This window comes from Pyxicephalus adspersus, chromosome 11 (assembly GCF_032062135.1).
Source record: "Pyxicephalus adspersus chromosome 11, UCB_Pads_2.0, whole genome shotgun sequence".
NCBI lineage: Eukaryota > Metazoa > Chordata > Amphibia > Anura > Pyxicephalidae > Pyxicephalus > Pyxicephalus adspersus.
Genome location: NC_092868.1, coordinates 2,851,392 through 2,873,227, shown reverse-complemented (window position 1 = coordinate 2,873,227; position 21,836 = coordinate 2,851,392). Strand labels below are relative to the sequence as shown.

The 21,836-nt window shown below is 40.1% G+C and overlaps 2 protein-coding genes across 2 annotated transcripts in view; both read left to right on the top strand.

The window, feature by feature from the left end:
- The window catches only part of LOC140341192 (IgGFc-binding protein-like), a 29,099-nt gene extending 12,588 nt beyond the window's left edge, over window positions 1-16,511 (top strand). Inside the window, 16 exon segments of the mRNA XM_072426748.1 lie at window positions 447-1,045; window positions 1,303-1,870; window positions 2,453-3,048; window positions 3,907-4,486; window positions 4,579-4,778; window positions 5,866-6,007; window positions 6,257-6,585; window positions 8,220-8,796; window positions 9,052-9,653; window positions 9,799-10,363; window positions 10,669-11,264; window positions 12,259-12,820; window positions 13,038-13,237; window positions 13,990-14,361; window positions 14,811-15,094; window positions 16,232-16,511. Coding sequence (XP_072282849.1) covers window positions 447-1,045; window positions 1,303-1,870; window positions 2,453-3,048; window positions 3,907-4,486; window positions 4,579-4,778; window positions 5,866-6,007; window positions 6,257-6,585; window positions 8,220-8,796; window positions 9,052-9,653; window positions 9,799-10,363; window positions 10,669-11,264; window positions 12,259-12,820; window positions 13,038-13,237; window positions 13,990-14,139 — 6,266 coding nt within the window. The 3' untranslated portion in view covers window positions 14,140-14,361; window positions 14,811-15,094; window positions 16,232-16,511.
- Window positions 14,171-21,836, top strand: part of LOC140341191 (IgGFc-binding protein-like) — a 12,804-nt gene continuing 5,138 nt past the window's right edge. The window contains exons 1-6 of the mRNA XM_072426747.1: window positions 14,171-14,211; window positions 14,253-14,361; window positions 14,811-14,997; window positions 20,318-20,649; window positions 20,738-21,311; window positions 21,671-21,832. Of these exons, the coding sequence (XP_072282848.1) occupies window positions 14,171-14,211; window positions 14,253-14,361; window positions 14,811-14,997; window positions 20,318-20,649; window positions 20,738-21,311; window positions 21,671-21,832 (1,405 nt within the window). The remainder of the gene's footprint in view (window positions 14,212-14,252; window positions 14,362-14,810; window positions 14,998-20,317; window positions 20,650-20,737; window positions 21,312-21,670; window positions 21,833-21,836) is intronic.

Below are 21,836 nucleotides of genomic sequence, written 5' to 3'. Positions count from 1 at the left end.
CTAAACAGCTCTGCCTCTAAAAAAAATAGTGATCAAGAGTTCTAATGTGGATCACAATACGTAATGACCTTGGATGAATGCTTTATTCAGACACTTCCTGTAAAGAGTGACAACTCTGTGTCTCCCAATATTGCTCCATTGTCACTACGACTCGTGTGTGGCCACAAGTGGCCATGCTAGCACAGGTTGCTCATATGTTGTGCAATGTTGCCATTATGAGTAAGGGGACCGATGAGATTAGCAGAACTCAATTATAAAGAAAAAAGTTTGCTTCTGTTTTAAACACATACAGTACAAAGCTATATTTCAGGTCAAGCAATTTAAATTGTGTCAAAGGTCTATGGAAAGAATAGAAAGGATTCAAAATTTTAGTTTCTGATGTTCTATTATATATTGCCCACATAGTAATGGCAACGGTAACATAACTAGCTCAAAATTTTCCACAGCAATGCAATGCCCTGAAAACAGTGAATACAAGCTATGCTCCAAAGCATGTCCAGCAACTTGTAATGATGATGCCACTCCATCGGTGTGTGCTGAGTCCTGTGTGGAATCCTGCCAATGTATTGAAGGCTACGTGCTTGATGAAGGGAAGTGTATACCTAAAGCCAGCTGCGGCTGCATCTACCAAGGAAAAGTCTATGCTCTGAATGATAAATTCTGGGGAGATAATAAGTGTCAGCAACAATGCACCTGCAACCCAGCCACCAAGAAAGTTGAATGCAAAGCCACCCGTTGCAAGTCTTCTGAGACATGTTCAGTGGTGAATGGCATCCAGAATTGCTACCCTATCTCCTATGGCACTTGCTCTGCCTCTGGAGACCCCCATTATATCAGCTTTGATGGGTTAAGGTATGACTTCCAGGGCACATGCATCTACCAGTTTGCAGGACTTTGCAAGAAGTCAGATGATTTGGTGGACTTCCAGGTCAACGTACAGAATGAATTCCGTGGTAGCAAAGTTGTGTCCTACACCTCCGCAGTACAAATCAAGCTGTGTGGTCTTGATATTTGGATCAAGAGGCAGTACAAGGACAGAATTCTGGTAAGTCTCCAGTATCATTCATTTCTTGAACCTGTTTATGAATAAAGACTCCCAAAGAAGGGAACGAAGGTCTAGTTTCGGACAACATTACTCCAATGTCATCTGAGACATCAAATCAATTTGTTGACTTCTATTGTTATAAAATCATTTTGTAGGTAATGCATTTTGCTATAATTAGGATGATCCTCATGTTTTATTTACCAGCCAGTGATGTATCTTGTTCTTTTTTTTTACAATTCACTACTTTTTTTCTACAGGTTAATGGGCTTTTAACCAATTTGCCATTCACTGTTGACAAGGGCAAACTCTCTATTTACAAACAAGGCTTCTTTGCTATCCTCCAAACCAACTATGGCCTTCGTGTGAGCTACAACTGGGACAGCCGTGTCGCTGTCACCCTTCCAAGCAGTTATGCTGGAGCCGTGTGTGGTCTTTGTGGCAACTTTGATGGCAAGAAGGACAATGATTTGACAATGAAAAATAACCAACTGGCCACAAAACCAGTAATCTTTGGAAACAGCTGGAAAGTGGAGAATGTCCCAGGCTGCTATGAAGAAGACAAGGGAGAATGCACCAAGTTAGCTGAACTGGAACTACGCCATATCAACAACAAGCAGGGATGTGGAATCCTTAAAGATAAAGACGGACCTTTCCGTGAATGCCACGCCAAGATTAACCCAGATGGTCACTACAAAAGCTGTGTGTACGATGCCTGCTTTTATGAAAACAGAGAAGATGTAATTTGCAAAATCATTGCCAGCTATGCAGCAGAGTGTCAAGAAGCTGGAGTTACAATCTACCCTTGGAGAACCAATAAATTCTGCCGTAAGTTGACCTGTAACATTTTTAAAACTGTTCACTATAGTATTTAATTTTTTTTTTTTTAATATTAGGTTCCTTTGCTTAAGCTTTAGTATCAGAATAAGTAATTTAGGAAATCAAAAGCAAATATAACCAATATAACATTCTGCTATGATTCCTAAAGCTGGTCAAACCTAAAAAGAATGGGTAGGTATATCCAATGGAAAGACAATATTGGTAAAGTCCAATACCAGCCATTTTTTCATTTCAACTCCTAAAATGCAAATATGCATAGCAAATTTAAAAGGCAGCTATATCAAGGAGAAGACCATTTTCCCTTTAACCCACCAAGCACTAACAATAACTGAAACCTCATATTTGGAATGGTGGTTCACTATGAACATGGGAGGCACAGCCATTGTCCTTGTCTTGACCCTGTTCAGCAGGCCATTTTCTTGTTGAAAGCATTCCCAGAAGATTAAAGTCTGTTACAAAGGTGGTTTTGAAATGAAATATCCAACAAGTTCAAATTGGTGTGACGGATGTGTATCTAAAAATCTTTGGCCAATTATATAACTAATGGTTTTGTCACTTTGTACATCCTAGGTCCATCTTGTCCAAAGAACAGCCACTATGAAGTCTGTGTATCAGGTTGTGCTCCAACTTGTCATACTTTCTCCCCTCCTTTGGGATGTAACCCCATATGTTCTGAAGGATGCCAGTGTGATGATGGCTTTATTCTTAGTGGAGGAGACTGCGTTCCCATTTCCAAATGTGGCTGCAAGTACAATGATGGCTATTACCAGTTGGGTCAAGTATTTTACCCCAGTGGCTTCTGCAACCAAAAGTGCGTATGCACAGAGAGTGGAGCTGTTGAATGCAAAGCTTTCACTTGCGGGCCCAATGAAGAGTGTAAGGTGATCGATGGAGTCCAGAAATGTCAGCCTGTAGGCTCAGCACAGTGTTCTGCAGCTGGTGACCCCCACTACATGTCATTTGATGGACGGGCATTTGACTTTCAAGGCACTTGTACCTACACTCTGTCCAAGACCATCACGAACAATGACAATTTGGTATCTTTTGCCATAAATGTGAAAAATGAAAAATGGGGCAACGGACGTGTGGCTGTCACAAAGTTAGTGTCTCTTGAAGTCTACGGATATAATCTCATTCTTCAGTATGGCGTTCGAGGTCGGGTTATGGTAAGTCCTGAAAATATTCATCCTATTGTCTAGTCCAATCCGAGTGTCTAAACTTTACCTCTAGGGTTATGTGTTGAGGAAACAGCTTAATATGTGATTGTTTAGTAGCATATTAAAGAGGTCACAGCAAAAGAACTGAATTTTGCAAGACCTTCTGGTAGCAGCCCACCCTGCATCTCCTTCCAAACAATGATTCTAGAACCTTCCAGGAAGGAGAAAACAGAGTTGGGCTGTCGGCTTTACCTGGGCTGCCAAGTCACTGATGGGAGACGGGTTCAGGATGAGCTGAGCAATTGACTTGGTAGGGGAGTAAGTTGAGCTGAGTAGAGGATCGGGGTGAGCTAAGTAGAGTTACTCATGGGAGAAGGGAGCTGAGCTGCTGAGAGAATGGCTTTAGTGACTCTGTTGTAAACTTTAGTAATATATTGTTAGTGTCTATAGCAAGCAAGTTCCGATTTAGGGCCCAGTGTTTGTCAATCAGGGTTCCTCCAGAGACCCTAGGGGTTCCTTTATCTATAAGCAATTAGCACCTCTCAAGTCAGTTCAACTGATGCCAATGATCGTTTTGGCTTTCTTGAGGGATTACATTCTTCCCAAATGTAATGTGTGCTGCGGATACAGTAATTATAGATGAAGTTTCCTGAAGACTTGAGAGTTATTTCAAGGAGTCCCTCCATGGTAAAAAGGTCGAGAAACAGTGGTCTAGCCACTGGTTAATTTTAAGGAAATTTTCTTAAAAAAAAGTACATTGTGTGTAACAATTCACACATTATTATTAGTATTGTTCTTGTTACCTTTTTTTTTTATTTTTTTTAATTAAAACATATTTTAATGTGTACCTAATGTTTCTCTTCACAGATAAATGGGGTTTATAACAACATCCCAGTGAATCTGGAAAATGACAAAATCCGAGTCTTTCAACACGGTTCAAGAGTAATAATTAACACCGACTTCGAACTTCAGGTGAATTATGACCTTGTCTACCATGTAATAGTCACTGTCCCAGGAAATTACAAGAATCAGTTGGGTGGTTTGTGTGGTAACTACAATGGTGACAAACAAGATGACTTCCAGCTCCCAAATGGCACTTTGACAACAGATGCTACTATATTTGGATCCTCTTGGAAGGTTCAGATCCCGGGTGTCACCTGTGATGATGGCTGTGGTGGAAGTGGAAACCCATGCCCATCATGTGATGAAAGGAAGAAAGAGATTTTCAAGACAGAGAACTACTGTGGGTTCCTGAAGAAGGTTGGAGGTCCTCTGAGTGCTTGCTATGATACCATCAATCCCGATACCTACTTCAATAATTGTATCTATGACCTGTGTGCTGGTGTAGGTGATGGAGACATACTTTGTCATAGCATTCACAGCTATGTTGCTGCATGCCACGCAGCTGGAGTCACCATTCAGCCTTGGAGAACTGATGCCTTTTGCCGTAAGTTTTTATTTAGTTTGTACTATTTAGGTATATTTTATAGTGAATTAAAAAAAAAGTCCACTAACTACTTTCCTAATTTCTCATATTAGCAATGACCTGTCCAGCTAATAGTAAATACAAAGTTTGTGCCGATGTGTGCTCCTCAACTTGTGCTGGCATTACTGACCCAGCAAAATGCCCCACCACTTGCTCCGAGGGCTGCGAGTGCAATGATGGCTTTTTCTTTGATGGAAAGGACTGTGTGTCAATGGACAAATGTGGCTGCTTTGAGGATGGGAAATATTATCAGGTAGGTGACATATATATTGTTCTGGCATTACTTAGACTGGGTGTCTAAGAAATAATCCTAGGTCAAGCCTGTCCATCACCTGTCCTTGAGGGTTGGAATCTACACAACTGGATACATTATTTCAATAGACAGTAAATTAGTAAGTTGGGGTCTACAAAGAGTCAGAAAATAATTATATGAAAATCTTAGCCTTTATGTGACCTTGGAAGATTAGACTTGAACTGCCCTGTTCTTGGTAATTCTAGCCGATTTTGCTTTTTATGCTTTGGATAGAGTAGGAAAGGCTTAGAATCTGTTAGCTTCTCATTGATGTCTGTGTACCCATTATGGAGAATTCCCCTCTTATGTGGTCTGGGACAATTGCACTAGAAAAGGAAATGATAGAAATGACAATAGCAAACAATTTCCTACAATGCCCTATACTGCATCTTCCTTGAAAAATCGCCTGCCTTGGAATTAAATGGGAATCTTACTAATGGGGAACATTTCAATAAAAACCTAAGAGCAGTTCCAAACCTCCTAACTCTCCTCCAAACCTAACCTAATAAAAATATAACCCAACCCAAAAGAAAGGTTTGGTTGAAGGTCCAGATTCAAAATTCACCTTAGATGAGAAAGATATATGATGAGCTAGTTTGTAGAAAAACATTGTTTGGGTGGTCTTGCCCCCAACAGCCACCAGTCAATGGTAATTATGACCACAGTGTACCTTCAAAATCTTGTAATTAATATAAAAAAAATAAGGTGTCAGGCTGGTCAGCCTTTCATTTGACCCTGGTAATGGATGCAGAGGTTAGTAGCTGCTCTGTAAACATTAAAAATATTCAATTGGTTCAAATTAAAAAGTTGGAATCCAAATGTTTGGCCAAATAGACCTCGACCCAAATGGAGGCAAGTTCAAGGAACATGAATAGTGAGTGAATAACCAGGGAATGCAAGGTATAAGCAGATGGTCCTATTGCACAAAGGTCAAAATATCATAGGTTGTTAACTTATACTTCTAAGCCAATTTTCAGATTTTGTTTAATTATATTTTTTCTGGTAATAGCATAAAAAATTATATTTAAAACCTATTTTACCCTCACAGCCCAATGAGAAAGTTTTATCCAATGACTGCAAACAGTCCTGCACATGTAGCCCAGTTGGTGGGCTTATCTGTGAAGACACTGGTTGCACAGACAATGAAGAATGTAAAATACAAGATGGAGCCTTTAAATGTATTAACAAAGGTAATGTTTTTGGAATGTGATATAAACAACTGAAAAGAATGGAAATGTCGCATTTATCCAAACTCCAAAGAAAAAGGAAACGTGTTGACCCCAACATTTTAGTCACCTAGACTGTGTTCCATTTTTCTATATTTGCAAAGATTAAGCCCTTTTGAATGGTCCTCTCTTGAACCCCAAAAAATCTGCACAATCCAGGTCTCTTTTGGAATGGATTGCAAAGTATTTATTTATTTTATTTCTTTATTTCAGATCCATGCAAGTCAATTATGTGTAAGGTGAAAGAAACATGCCAGATCCAGAATGGCAATGCAGTCTGTGTCCCAGATTTCAGCGGAACCTGCTGGGCCTGGGGAGACCCCCATTACCATACTTTTGATGGCTACAACTATGACTTCCAGGGCACCTGCACATACATCCTATCTCAATATGATGGTAAAGATCCTGGCTTGGTGCCATTTACTATTGAGGAGAAGAACGACAATAGAGGTAGCCAGGCTGTGTCCTATGTTAGAACCGTCTCCATCTATGTGTATGGGTTCAAGATCACCCTGATGAAAGGAGAGTTTGGTAAAGTTAGGGTAAGTAGCTATAAAAAAATGTTTAATGTACAACTAGTGGTAACCAGTAACATTCATCTGATGTTTGGGGCCATCAGGTGAATGTTGGCAACTTTATAGATGGTGTTTCTCCAGAATGATTTACTTATTTTGGTATACAATTTTCACAATATCATGTATATCCTTTCTTTACCTGTATCCACACAACTTATTGCTTGCCATCTTCTTCTTTCCTGTTCGACTGGGAAAATATCTAAATTTAAAAAAAACATACACATGTTGTATTTTTTATGATATACATGCCAGATGTCCGAGATCAGTGGACGCCAACCTTTTCGGTCCCGCAGAGTGAAAAGGTTGGCATCTAGACTCCGGACCACGCATGCGCAGGGAGAAGGGTGTCACTCAAAGGGGAAGAAACCTCCCCATAGTGATGTCATGATGCCAAAACCCCGCCCACTCCACACAACCCCCCACCGCCCTGAGCCTAGGATCTGTACGGGGGACATGGTCTGCGGTTCTGGCTGGTGCATCCACCCAGCGGGGACTTTTTTCCTGACCCTGCTCTGGGGCGCACCAGCCAGAGACGCGGACCACCAATATTTTCTCAAGGACCACCGGTTGGCAACCACTGTCTTAGATAAAAAATAATTAAGTCATGTTTCAATACTTACCACCTTCCTGGCACCTAGTGTCATGTACCTTACATGGAGGATGCTCCCCCTTGAACACACAGAGGTCTATTTCTAAAGCAGTGAATTTGACATTCTCAAAACATTCCAATCTCAGCCATTGAAATACATGAACCTTGAAGATTCTGTAACAGAGAATGTTTTGATGAATGTCTGATTCACTGTTTTATGAATACAACCCAAAGTATAATTAAGCAGACAATAGAGCTCTCCACATCACTGGGGAAAATCCAGCACTGGAGGCACGACAACTGGCTTTGTCCGGTGGCCAGATTAGCTGAACCATACTATACTGGTCATTATTATTTTTATTATACAATATTTATATAGCGCCATCATATTATGCAGAGCTGTACAAAGTCCATAGTCATGTCACTAACTGTCCCTCAAAGGAGCTCACAATCTAATGTCCCTACTATAGTCATATGTCATTAATGTAGTCTAAGGTCAATTTAGGGGGAAACCAATTAATCCTATTGCATGTTTTTTGGGATGTGGGAGGAAACCGGAGTACCCGGAGGAAACCCACGCAGACAGGGGGAGAACCTGCAAACTCCATGCAGATAGTGTCCTGGCTGGGATTCGAACCTAGGACCTAGCGCTGCAAAGGCCAGAATGCTAACCACTGAGCCACCGTGCTGCCCGTTGAGCTATTTTATGACTTACAAAATCGGACTTCCAATTCCCAAATCAGAATTATTGACTTTTGAGCATCTCTTTTACTTAAATTTATCTGGACTTGTTCTAAAAAAATTACTACTCATCCAAAAAGCTTTTTCTATCTTAAGAGGTTAGTTAGTTATAGTTTTTATTCAAGATCCATCCAAATTTTACCCACATTCAATACACACACATTATGAGTAAACATTATCTTTCTGCGATTTGTAATACTTATCATTATTCTGTATTGAGTGAAGCAAAAAGCAAAGCTATATTCTAATTTTATGTTCTTTTGCCCAACAGGTAAATGATGTCATCACAAATCTTCCTGCAGCTTTGTTAGATGGCAAGGTCTCAGTAAGCATCAGTGGCTTAAATGCCGTCGTTCGCACCGATTTTGGTCTACAGATTACATATGAATACAACTGGCACGTTGTGGTCACATTAACCAGCAGCTATTATGGCCTCACACGTGGTCTTTGTGGCAACTTCAACCAAAATACCAAAGATGAGCTGATCACCTCTGATAACAAAGTGGTCTCCTCTGTCATCGACTGGGCTAAGAGCTGGAAAGTAAATGACCGGGATCCATTCTGCTTTGACTATTGTCCTGGACTTAATTGTCCAACCTGTGATGATGCCAAGAAGAACCTGTACGGAGGGGACAACAAATGCGGTCTCATTAGCAAGGTTGCAAATGGTCCTTTCAGAGAGTGTCATCCAAAAGTTAACCCGGACAATTTCTTTGATAGCTGCTTGTATGACGTCTGTATTAATGGTGGATCAAACCAGTTCCTCTGCCAGGCCCTCAATGCCTATGCAAACACCTGCAGGAAACAAGGAGTTAAAATATATGACTGGAGAACACCATCTGGTTGTGGTGAGTACCGATTGTGATCCTAATGGTGGAATTCTATTGAAATTTTTCATAATACTGCTATTTTCCCCAAGCTTATACTTCGGAGGTTCGTGGCTTTGCTGCACATTTACAAAATATGCTTTTTGATATATAGAAAAAGAGCTATAGTGTATCTTTGGAAGGCAATATTAAAAATATGGCATTCTGAACAGGTATAACTTTACATTTACTATATTTTTAAACAATCTTTATATGCCTATTTTTTTTTTATTTCAGTTTTGCCATGCCCTGCAAACAGTCATTATGAGTTCTGCGGTAATGCCTGCCCTGCCACATGCACCGATCGTACTGCCCCATCCCGATGCACTGAAGATTGAGTGGAGACCTGTCAATGTAATGATGGCTTTGTACTTAGTGGTGATAAGTGTGTTCCTACCTCAAGCTGTGGATGCTCCTACAAAGGTGCCTACTACCAGGCCAATGAAGAGTTTTGGGCTGATGAAAACTGTCGTATGCTCTGCAAATGCGACCCAAGCCTTGGCATGGTTGTATGCAAGGAAAGCAGCTGTAAGCAAAGTGAGAGGTGCATGGTTACAAATGGAGTCCGTGGATGTCAACCCTTAAGCTTCTCCACTTGCACAGGTTCTGGAGATCCGCACTACACAACCTTTGATGGCAAGAGGTTTGACTTCATGGGTACCTGCATATACCAACTGGTTGGTGTGAGCTCCAGTGACCGTTCACTGACCAGCTTTAATGTTCAAGTCCAGAACAATAATCGTGGTGGGAACAAAGCCGTGTCCTATACTAAAGTCGTGACCTTGGAAGTTTATGGCACAGTCTTCATGCTAAGCATGGACTATCCACGTCGTATTTTGGTAAATATCAAAGTTTCTAGATGGAAGGAGGATATAAAAATGGATGGTTGTATGGTTGATTAAATATATGGATGGATGATGGATATATGATAGATCGATGGATAGGTAGATAGATCCATACTTTAAACTTTTCTTGTTTTTTCAGGTTGATGGTGTTGTCACTTCTCTACCATACTACTTTCAATCCAACAAAGTGGTGGCATACATTAATGGTAGACAGGGTATTTTAAAGACAGACTTTGAAATCACTGTTACATATGACTGGGAAAGCTATGTGGCGGTCACCATACCTAGCACTTATGCCAATGTTCAAGGTTTGTGTGGCAACAACAACAAAAACCCCAATGATGACTTCAACATGAAGAACGGAAAACCAGCACCAAATGCTGTTGATTTTGGTAACAGTTGGAAAGTCGGTGACGTTGCCGGTTGTAGTCCTGAGTGTACCGGAAGCTGCCCTCTGTGTACAGAAGCTCAGAAACAAGCCTACAAGGGTGACAATTATTGTGGCCTTATCAAGAAGCCTAATGGACCTTTTGGTCTGTGTCTCTCAGTCATTGACCCAACACCTTATTTCAATGACTGTATTTATGATGCTTGCCAATACAAAGGACACCCAACTTCATTCTGTAAAGCCATTGGTCTCTATGTATCTGCATGCCAAGACGCTGGTGTGAAACTTGAAGAATGGAGGAAACCAACTTTCTGCAGTAAGTAATATATTAGAATTTACTCACCAAATTAGATAAGAGAAAAATAATTTAAACCATTATGGTCACATAATTCATCTTACCAAGCTCATTACACCAATTTCTTTCCCCAAAATATTACTATGCTCAGCCATTAATTTATCTAATACCATTGAAAATGAACCATTGAAAATGTTCAGATGAAGGTACTAACATGTTCTCAGCATATAAATCTTTAATAAAATCCAACAAAGTAAATCAAGACTCATAGGTCTCCCTGATACATCTATTTGTTAACACATATTTGGTACATTTGTTTCTCCTAGGTATGTCCTGTCCTGTAAACACTCACTATGAACTATGTGGAAATGCTTGCCCTGTCACATGCCATGGTCTTTCTTCACCAACTGGCTGCGATTCTTCTTGTAAGGAAGCCTGTTATTGTGACAATGGATTCATCTTGAGTGGTCACAACTGTGTTCCCATCCGTGACTGTGGCTGTGTCTACCAGGATAAGTATTACCAGAAAAATGAAGTCTTCTACCCACAGGGTCAGTGCAACCAGAGGTGCCAATGTGGGGCTGACGGCATCGTTAAGTGCCAATCAGAAGCCTGTAGACCTGAGGAAGAGTGCAAACTTGTCAATGGAGCTTGGGGATGTCAACCCAAAGAAACTGGAAAATGTGTTGCCTCAGGAGATCCACATTATATCTCCTTTGATGGTCTGAAGTTTGACTTCCAAGGCACTTGCACTTACATCTTTTCAAAGGTGGTGGTTGATGATCCAAGACTGGTGAACTATTCAGTTGTTGTGGAGAATGAGAGTTATGGCAATGGTAAAGTGGCCGTGACAAGACTAGTGGTGGTATATGTGTATGGATATACAGTGGCCATCGAGCGGAACATGAGATCTAAAGTAAAGGTAGGTTTTCCTAGTACTATCATTTGATCTTATAAATTTCTTGTTTTGTATTGAAATTTAGGGAATGTCCACATAAAAACGTATTTTATAGTAACGCACTACAGAAACTTTTTGTAGGGCTTTGGTCCAGCAAGTCCCCACTCAGTCTCGGGAGGCTAGATGTACCTCCCAGTTCACGTTTGCCCACAGTGTGCAAGGGATGGGGTTTGGGGAAGAGCTGACAAAGGAGCCCACAGATAATGCCTCACCAAGATTGCAGCAGAGACAAGTCCAGAATACTAAGCCAGAGGTGATCAGTGCACCAGACAAAATATTCAAGGGCAAAGACAAAAGCAGAGTCATGGTCATAGACAAAAATTGGTCCAGGCAGCTGCACTTGCAGGGTCAGAAATGTAATTCTGCTTATAACTCCGGATCCTCTCAAGCTGCACAGTCTCAGGGCAGGGGATGCTTGGAGACAATACACAGCTAAAGGGAATTTAGGGATGCTGCAAGCTGCAGAGCAGAGGCCACCTAACAATTCCTCTATTGCTGCAAATGACCCCACAGGAGGAAACAAGCCAGGCCCGCTGGACTGTGGTGGTGCACAGTCTGGGATAGCGAGCCAGAAGCGGTCTCCGGTCTCCAGACAACTATCAATTTAGGTCAACTCCATATTGCTTCAAAGCATGACACTGCAAACTAGAGGTGACCTCTTAGATATCGTTTCTCTAGAATGATCTGTTTTCTGTTTGGGTCTTAAACCTTTACAGTGGCTTGGTCACACCTTCAGTGGTTGTATTCATACTCCTTAATGCTGATTCTCCTCCTTTTTCCCGCTTAAATGTCAAGAGTAGTCTTCCAAACTTCTCGTAAAAGTTTGAGCATTATTTGTTGGGGGATACATTTTTTCATACTGTTTACAATATTCTTACCACAATATTCTTGTTGGCCACCACTAACGTTCAAAAGTTTACTTAAAGAAAACTTTACCTTTTCACAGGTTAACTGAGAGTTTGCCAAATTGCCACTGACTCTTGGAGATGATAGTATTGTCATTAATCAAGAAGGAGCCAATGTTGTTATACGAACCGACTTTGGGTTGGAGATTCTCTATGACACAACTTATCATGTGGTCCTTAACATTCCCGGCTCATACCGTGGTAAACTGGGTGGTCTCTGTGGCAATTTCAATGGGGACAACAAAGATGAATTCCAGCTTCCCAACAAGCAGGTTGTTAAAAATGTGAATGAGTTTGGTGTTTCCTGGAAGGTGAATATTGCTGGTGCCAAATGTAGTGATGGATGTGAAGAAGGTGTGTGCCCAGTGTGTAACGATGCCAAGTTGCAGCCATACAAAGCAACGTCCTCTTGTGGCATGATTACTGACCCAGCTGGACCATTCAAAGCCTGTCACTCCAAGGTCAATCCAAATGAATATTTTAATCATTGTATCTATGATGCTTGTGCTGTTGACGGCAAGGATAACGTCTTGTGCAAGAGTCTACAGGCCTATGCAGCAGCTTGTCATCTCGTTGGTGTTACTATTGGCTCTTGGAGAACTCCTGCATTCTGTCGTAAGTAAAAATTAAAAAAATTATACATTTTTAAGTCCAATATAAAGAAAAAAGGAAAAATAAATAAGTCTCAACTGATAAGAGGGTTTTTCTGGTTTACATGCTATATTGATACATACTCCTATTGAGCCTACGTGATTTAACACACAATAAAAAAATATATTAAAAAAGTATAACCCTGAGCAATGAATATAAGAATCTTTCTGTGTTTTTGCAGCCATGTCCTGTCCGGCCAATAGCCATTATGAACTTTGCACCCGAACCTGTGAACAAACGTGCTCTGGTCTCACAGCACCAACAAAATGTACAGAAAGATGCTTTGAGGGCTGTGAATGTAATGATGGGTACGTCCTGGATGGAGATACTTGTGTTTCTATGGACAAGTGTGGATGTGTATTCAGTGGAAGATACTTAAGTGTAAGTACTCTGTCAATGGTTTTCTCCCGGTACATTGCATTGCCAAGTTTATGTGCACATCTGCCCACCAAACCTTCTTACTAAATATGACCAAACATGGACACACCTTCAAATATTTCCAGTATAGATGATGGTAATGTGATGGCAAAAGTTTAGGAAAGGCCCTTTTCTGTACCAGTATGAATGCCTCCCTCTTAACAAAGTAAAAAACATATGACTTTATAAGTTTGCACAAAGAAACTCTACAGTGCCCCAACCTCAACCCTAAAGGAACATATAGAATATCATAGTTTGGAATCAACTTAGATTCCAAATGCCAACTAGGGCATCTCTTCATGCATCAAAACCTGAACCTCACAATTGGCACTAATTCCCACAAACACACACTCATGCAAATTCATGAAATTTCACATTCATTTAATGGGATTGGAATGCAATGTCAAACAATCTAATAAATAATTTTGATGATCAGAAGTTTACAATTTTATGGCCATATAGTGTTATGGTATTGACGATTGTATATGGAGGGTAGATTGGGGCTACTAATAAAGTAGGTTGGGGCAATTTACATTGAAGTTCCAGCAATATTTACCCTAAGTATGTTGAATTAGGGGACAATAACCATGAAAGAAGTAACCCACTGGCTCTTGTATTAAGACATTTTCCAGGCTCCTAATGTAAAGAAGCTTTGTGTATATGGACCTAAAAGAGGCTTGATCTACATTGTTTTATTTATTTATTTTTGCATTTAGGAAGGAGAATCTTTTGTCAGTGCTGATTGCACTCAACAATGTAAGTGCCAAGCTGGTGGAGTGACCTGCACAGCCGTTTCATGTGGAGACAAGGAACGCTGTGCCCTGGTGAATGGAGTGCGAGGCTGCTACAAGGCAGAGGCCGAATGATCCCTCACTCCACAGAAGTTCGTCACGTTTGATGGACTCTCTGGAGGGCCTATTGGAAACGGTCCAGTGGAGGTGACATCTTTATGTAACAGTGATTCATCTGGATGGTTTAGAGTTCTTGCTGACATTCAGAGCTGTGCAGGAGTACCTGCCTCCGTTGCCAGACTCCATATCTTCCTTCCTGAAGGCCTAGTGACCATCTCCAAGAGCAAAGAAGTTTGGGTAAGTCACCTTTATGTATGTATGGAACAGCTGCCAGTTTTCAGTATGTTGAGTGATAACAGCCAATACCAAAAGCCATTGAAGGTCCTGCAAAACCTCTATATATTCTACAGCAGTGTTTCTCGACTTTTTTAACATGGGGGAACCGCTTCATTGATTACTGTATCTACAGCTCACAGTACATTAGTGTGGTGGTCAATAGGAAGAAAGCCTTTTACATTGCTGGCCATTGGGAAGAGTGTCATAATTAGAGATAACCAAAAAGATCATTGGGGTCAGTGGTAACTGACCTGAGAGGAACAAATTGGTGATTGATTAAGGAACCCCAAACAACCTCCGGATGAATCTTAGAGTCCAATGGAACCCTGATTAAGAAACATTGCTCTATAGAGAGATGAAATATAGACTATGATGTAATTTTTTTAATATTCTCCTATTTCACTTTGTAGGTCAATGGACGTTCAGGTGCTTTCCCAGTTACATCGGGCATTCTCTCAGCCTCTGCCCAGGACAACTCTGTTTCCATCCAGATCGGTACAGACTTGAAGATTGAGTTCAGCAGTTCAGGCAGCATCTCAATCCGCGTGCTGGAAGGCCTGTCAGAGGTGGTGTGCGGGGCCTGTGGAAACTTCAATGGTAACAATTCTGATGACCTCAATTCTCCAGCTGGAAAAGCAGTCGCCAACATTGTGCAACTTGTAAAATCCTGGAGAGCTCAGGACTTGGACAGCTGGTGAGTAAAGCTATGTGAACATTCACTTCTTTTCAGAATAGAATTTTAAGAGCCTTTGATATAAAAATTGCGTAAAAAACAAACAATATTATAATAAAAAAAAAATCAGCCATTTATGGGGTTTTCTTTGCCCTTTTTTTAACACAAGACTTGTCGGATTTTTTTTAAATGTGGATTTTGGATGTTACTTCTATTTAAACATTCCTTGCATATATTATTGCCATTTACTGCACTTAAAACAATAGAAAATAATTTAAAAAATATTAATAACTACAGCAGAGACATATAAATTACTACATTTAGAAAACTTTTTTTTACCTCTGCTAAGATTCTACCTGCTATGGACCAAGCGTCCTCAAACTTTACTAACCATGAACTAGGGGTCCTCAGACTTTCAACACTGAACCAGAGGTTTTCAAACTTTACAAACCATAGACGAGAGGTCCTGAAACTTTACAAACTTTGGACCAGAGGCCCTCAAACTTTACAAATTATGGACCAGGGGTGCTCACACCTAACAAACAATGAATCAAGGGTTCTCAAACAATAAAAACTTTGAACCGGGGTTTCCTAAACTTTACAAACCATGGACTAAGTGTTCCCAAACTCTACAATCTATGGACAAAGGTTCCTCAGACTTGACAAACTATAAACCAGGGGTCCTCAAACTTTACAAACTATAAACCAGGGGTCCTCAAACTTTACAAACTATAAACCAGGGGTCCTCAAACTTTACAAACTATAAACCAGGGGTCCTCAAACTTTACAAACTTTAACCCAGAGGTCCTCAAACTTTACAAACTTTAACCCAGGGGTCCTCAAACTTTACAAACTTTAACCCAGGGGTGCTCAAACTTTTCATACTATAGACCAGGGTCCTCAAACTTTTCAACAATTGGAGCAGGGGGCTCTCAGACTACAATCCAAAAAAAGTAATTTGAATCCCACTGATGTCAATAACAATACGGATGCAGAACCAATAACAAGATAATAGATAACATTACTGGACTATTAGTATATTTAGTGATGTATTCAAATTTGTCAGTCAGGTGAATAACTCTTTCATTTTTAATTGTATCCAAGGACTTTTGATAGAAAATTTTGAATACCTAACAATTTTTTTTAATTCTTTTCTAGCAATGCATGAAAACATACAACCACACCCAACATCCTAAGCATTAAAATGAACTTCGAAGGACAAGCCCAAGAGGATCTCCAATAATATAAATCTGTTTTTCCCAGTGTAAAGTTTTTGTTTGTTTTTATTTTTGGAAAAATGTATCTGTCCCTCAGTAAAGTCTTCTGTACTTTTAGCAAAGTCTGTAAAATAATTCACGCTTCTTTTATTGTGATTTCTGGCTTGCAGACTATAAACCTAAAATAATATTTTTAAAAAGAATAAAAATTTGCTTGCCAATTAATGTGGTGTTAATACTCCAGCTGCCTCAATGAACCTAAAACTGTTTATGTGGATTATGTTCTGGTAATGGACAAAGTCAATGTCATTGTATCTAGAATACTGTAACTGTTCTTCTTAACAGAAAATATATTGCAATGTCAAATATCTCCGACTATGCAAAGTCAATTGCTGTGTTATTCATACTGCCAGCCAATCAGAAGGTGTTCCAGGCCAACTCTTTATATGGAATCATTCCAAATGTGGAATCGGTTCCCTCAGGAAGTAGTTTCAGCAAGTTCTATAGATAAGAAAAAGCTGGATGATTTCTAGAAGCACAGAATATAACTGGGGATTAAGGCTTTAGAGATAACAGTGACTGCTGATCCAGGGGACATCCGATTGTCTCATACTGAATCAGGAAGGAATTTTTTCCTCTGTTGGAGCAAATTGTACCAGGGTTTTTTTCTTCTTCTGGATAAATTATGTCTTATAGGGTTTTATATCTGGGATGTTTATTTCCCTAGTGGTTAAACTTGACAGACTTGTGTCTTTTTTTCAACCTAACCCACTATAAGACAAATAGACAATACTATAAACCAGCAACATGCTTGTGGGTGGCTAAAAGTGATAACTGCACAGCTCAACAATGAACCATTCATGTAAACCTGTCACAAAAGTCCATTCCCACTGTTTGTGTGCTGCCTTTTTGCCAAATGAATGTTGAGTGAATTGCCTTGGGTTGCATTCAGCACATTCACAGGAGGTGATAAAAATACACGTGTTCATCAAGTTCAACAAAAAGTCAAAAATATTTAAAAACCTGCAAGAGCCTCAAAACCATAATTTATCCAAAAGCAAAAAAGTCTTATAAAAAAATCCAATTTGTTCCAACAGGGAAACATTTTTTGTTTGAATATTCTGTCCATTACCATTCTTCAGCATAATGTATGTGAAGCTCAGGTGTGAATGGGCCCTTGGTGTTCACATTCACTGTACTTCCCTTTTATTAGTCCATTGCATGTTGAAGGAGAGTCTATATCAACATTTAAAATGAATATGATACTCCCAGCTTGGTGAATGTGGCCAGTGGACAATGACAATTGTTACAATCTGCTTGCCTGGTTGGCTTAGCCATGATATATCTGTCAATGATAGGAATAGTGAAGCCAATAAGCTTGTAGCCAAATTCTAATCCCATTAAAATGACTGAGACATATACAACCAACCCCACATAGCATAAAGCACAGTGATCCAGGCAGGTGGATCATGGCACCTGACCTCATTTACTGGGTCTTCTCATATGCAGTATTGTCATTGACTTCAATGGATTTCAAATTTGGCTGCAAATTAGCCCAAACATTGGTGTTAGGTTAGACTTAATTTTGGCGATGCAAACCCAGATAAATGTGACCAACACTACCCTTAGTCTGTTGTTTTTTTATGTTTGAGAACCCTAGTTGATAGTTTGTAAAGTTTAAAAACCCCTATTTCATGGTTTGCAAATTTTGAGGACCCCTGTTTTATAGTTTATAATTTTTGAGGACCCCCTGGTCCATAGTTTTGTATAATTTGAGGTCCTCTGGTCCATAGATTGTAGGGTCTAAGGACCTCTCGTACACAGTAAAGTCTGAAAAATCTTGCTCCATAGTTTGTAAAATTTTAGGATCTCTGGTGTTTAGCTTGTAATGTTTGAGGACCCCTGGTCTGTAGTTTGTAAAGCCTGAGAACCCCAGGTCCAAGTTTGTAAGGTTTGTGTACCCCATTCGTAATTTTTAAAGTTTTAAGGTCCAACTCTGAGGACACCTTGTCCATGGATTATATAGTTTGAGGACCCCTAGTCTATTGTTTGTAAAGTTTGATAAACTCTTGGTCCAAGGTTTGTAATGTTTGAGGACCCCTGGTCCATAGGTTTTAAGGTTTCAGTACCTCTGGTGCACAGTTTGTTAAGTCTGAGGACCCCTGGTCCATAGTTTAAAAAGTATGAGGACCCCTGATCCATAGCATGTATGTTTTGAAGGCCCCTGACCCATAGATTGTACGGTTAACGGAACCCTGGTCCACAGTTTGTAAAGTTTGAGTACCCCTGGTGCACAATTTGTTAAGTCTGAGGACCCTTGGTCCATAGTTTAAAAAGTTTGAGGACCCTTGATCCATAGCATGTATGTTTTGAGGGCCCCTGACCCATAGATTGTGCAGTTAATGGACCACTGGTCCACAGTTTGTAAAGCTTGAGTACCCCTGGTCAATAGTTTGTAAGGTTTGAGTACCCCTTGTGCACAATTCACTAAGACTGAGGACCCTTGGTCCATAGTTTGTAAAGTTGGAGGACCCCTAGTTTTACTTTCAGGAGAAAAATAGAATAAAATAAAAAATAGTATTCTGATAACCAGCAGTTAATAAAGTTTGCCAATGCACAGTCTGAACCTACAATCTTTGTAGAATTAATTTTCGATTTACAAAAACTAGTTTACAATGAGCAAGGAGCCCTTCATATTATTCAATCAATATAGATCTGGCCAGGCAGGGAAATCCTTGTCCCATGAAGTTCTTGTTGGATCTAAAAGAGATTGTGCAGGAAAGTTGTAACGTGTGATATACTGGACAATTATATTATATGCCAGCTACTTTCATAGATCAGTGTTTCTCAACCAAGGCTCCATAGAACCATATGGATCCTCCAAAGGTTGCTGGGGTTCCTTGAAAAATTAGCAATTTGTGACCCCCGCCAAGTTAGTTTCCACTTACACCAATTATCTTTTTGGCTATCTGTAAGGGTGACATTCTTCCCACTGGCCAGCAAGATAAGAGGCATTCTTCCTACTGACCCCCATAGTAATATACTGTGAGCTGTGGATCATTACAGAAGGGGTTCTCTATGACCTGAAAGTTATTTTAAGGGTTCCCCCATGTTAAGGAGGTTGATAAACACTGCTCTAGAGTAATGATTTACCTCTAATTATATATTTTTTTGGTTTGGAAGCCAATATGAATATTTATTTCATGTGCACACAGATTTTTAACAAAGGTTGGGGGACCGCTTAATAAAAAGGAAGTGGGAATGAACAAGGACAAATTTGTCTTATGGCTTCTTTAAGCTCTGGTTCACATTATTGGTTACCAGTCAACCAAACACCTATATACTGCCTCCCCCTTGCTCTGTCATTGAAATAAATGTTTGCCAATTGTCATGGTAGTTAGCAGGTGACTGACTGTCCTTTCAGACATGGCTAGTAAACCCTAATACTGGTATGCACCTGTCACCCACTATGGACAAACACCAACATGGTTCGGTTGAAAAAAGACATAAATCCAACAAGTTCAACCACTAAACCTGGATGTACTGTGTGATTGGGCAGCCAAGTGGCAAATGAGGAATGAAGTTTGGATGAATGAAGCCTTCAACCATTCACACAAGCAATTTTTCAAGTTTAATTGGTGGAATAGTTAAGTCAAGTGTGGCATCACTAGCAAGATGACTTGCATTTGTCCCTCTGTGTACAAAAATTGGGGAGGTGTTTTGTTTTTCTCACACACGTTCTGGAGCAGTGGTGTATTCCAATGTTTTGGAATATTTTTACTACTTTGAGTCTTTGCCATTTGTGTATTGGGACTAGGATGTTACCGCTAGGTTTTAACATGGTTAGTCAGGTTAAAAAAAACAGATTTTGGTTGGGTGAACATTAAGTGATGCAATAACTGGCAGAATTATTGATGCTCCAGAACATATTATGAAATTACTGAATTTCTATTTTCCTGAAAAACTAAAGCCCAAGTTTTTGTCATTGGTTTACCATTTTGTTCTCTCCTTGCCAACTCATGATCAGGTTCATCTTGTAGCGGCATAAAATGCCAAGCAAAGGAAACATGCAGAATTGTCAATGGGAAACCAGTATGTGTCCCTGATTCAGGAGCATATTGCCATGCTGTTGGTGACCCCCATTATCGAACCTTCGATGGCTACTTTTATGACTTCCAAGGAACCTGCACTTATACCATCGCCAAAACCTGTAGCAACGACAGCAACCTTCCATATTTTAACATTGAGGCCAAAAATGAAAATCGAGGCAACACTCGTGTATCCTACGTCAGTTTTGTCAATGTACAGGTGTATGAACACACAATCTCTCTAGTGAGAAGTGAATATGCTGTTGTAAGGGTAAGTTTGGTTAATCAAAGATTCTACTGAATGATTTGGTATTTAAATGCATCAACAAGAAGTAATTATTTTTACATCTTATCTTTAGGTGAATAATCAGCGCCAACGTCTGCCTATTAATCTGAATAATGGACAGGTACAGCTCTATCAGTCTGGCAGCTCCATCATCATTGAAACCGACTTCTCTTTGAGGGTATACTATGACTGGAATGCATTGCTGAAGGTGTACATCACCAGTAGCTTCTTTGGAAGGGTCTGTGGCTTGTGTGGAAACTACAATGGAAACTTTTCAGATGAACTAATGACATCAGATGGTGTCCAGGCCCCTAATTTGGTTTCTTTTGGAAAGAGCTGGAAGGTAGAAGATGGGGACAGGTTCTGTTGGCACAACTGCAATGGGGAATGCAAGACCTGCCCCCTTGGTACCCAACAATTTTATGCAGGTGAACAAAGTTGTGGCCTTCTGTCCAAAGTCCTTGATGGTCCCTTCTTCCCATGCCACTCGGTCATAGACCCAAAAACATACGTAGATAACTGTGTGTATGACCTGTGTATGAATTCTGGTTCTAAACAAACTCTGTGCCAAAGTCTGAAGACCTATGCAGAAGCCTGCCAGCAAAGCAAGGTTGAAATTAGAGAATGGAGATCGCTCATTGGATGTCGTAAGTTAAAAAAAGTGTTCTATGTAACATATATGTTGCAATCTAGCCTTAGAAAAAAATGTTAATCTAGTTTTTGATTGAATACTGAGAAGCATGATGCCTTTCTGCAACTATTCCCTATATGCCTTGGTTTACCATAGCAAAAAGCAAGTTAATAATTTGAGACATAGACCACTTATGGCCTAATGTAGCACCCAGGTCAACTGTCCAACTTGGAGTTGAAATGTTGATAACCATAAAACCTACTTTTCAGGGTAGAGGGCCTATGAGTCAGTTCGTGGGGGTGGGGGGGGGTAAAATGCCTAAACTGTACTTGGGTCAATTAATGACATGCCTACACTTTGTTTGTTTTCTAACAGCAATGCAATGCCCTGCAAACAGTGAATACAAGCTATGCTCCAAAGCATGTCCAGCAACTTGTAATGACGCTACTCCATCCGTGTGTGCTGATTACTGTGTGGAATCCTGCCAATGCATCGAAGGTTACGTGCTTTATGAAGGGAAGTGTATACCTAAAGCCAGCTG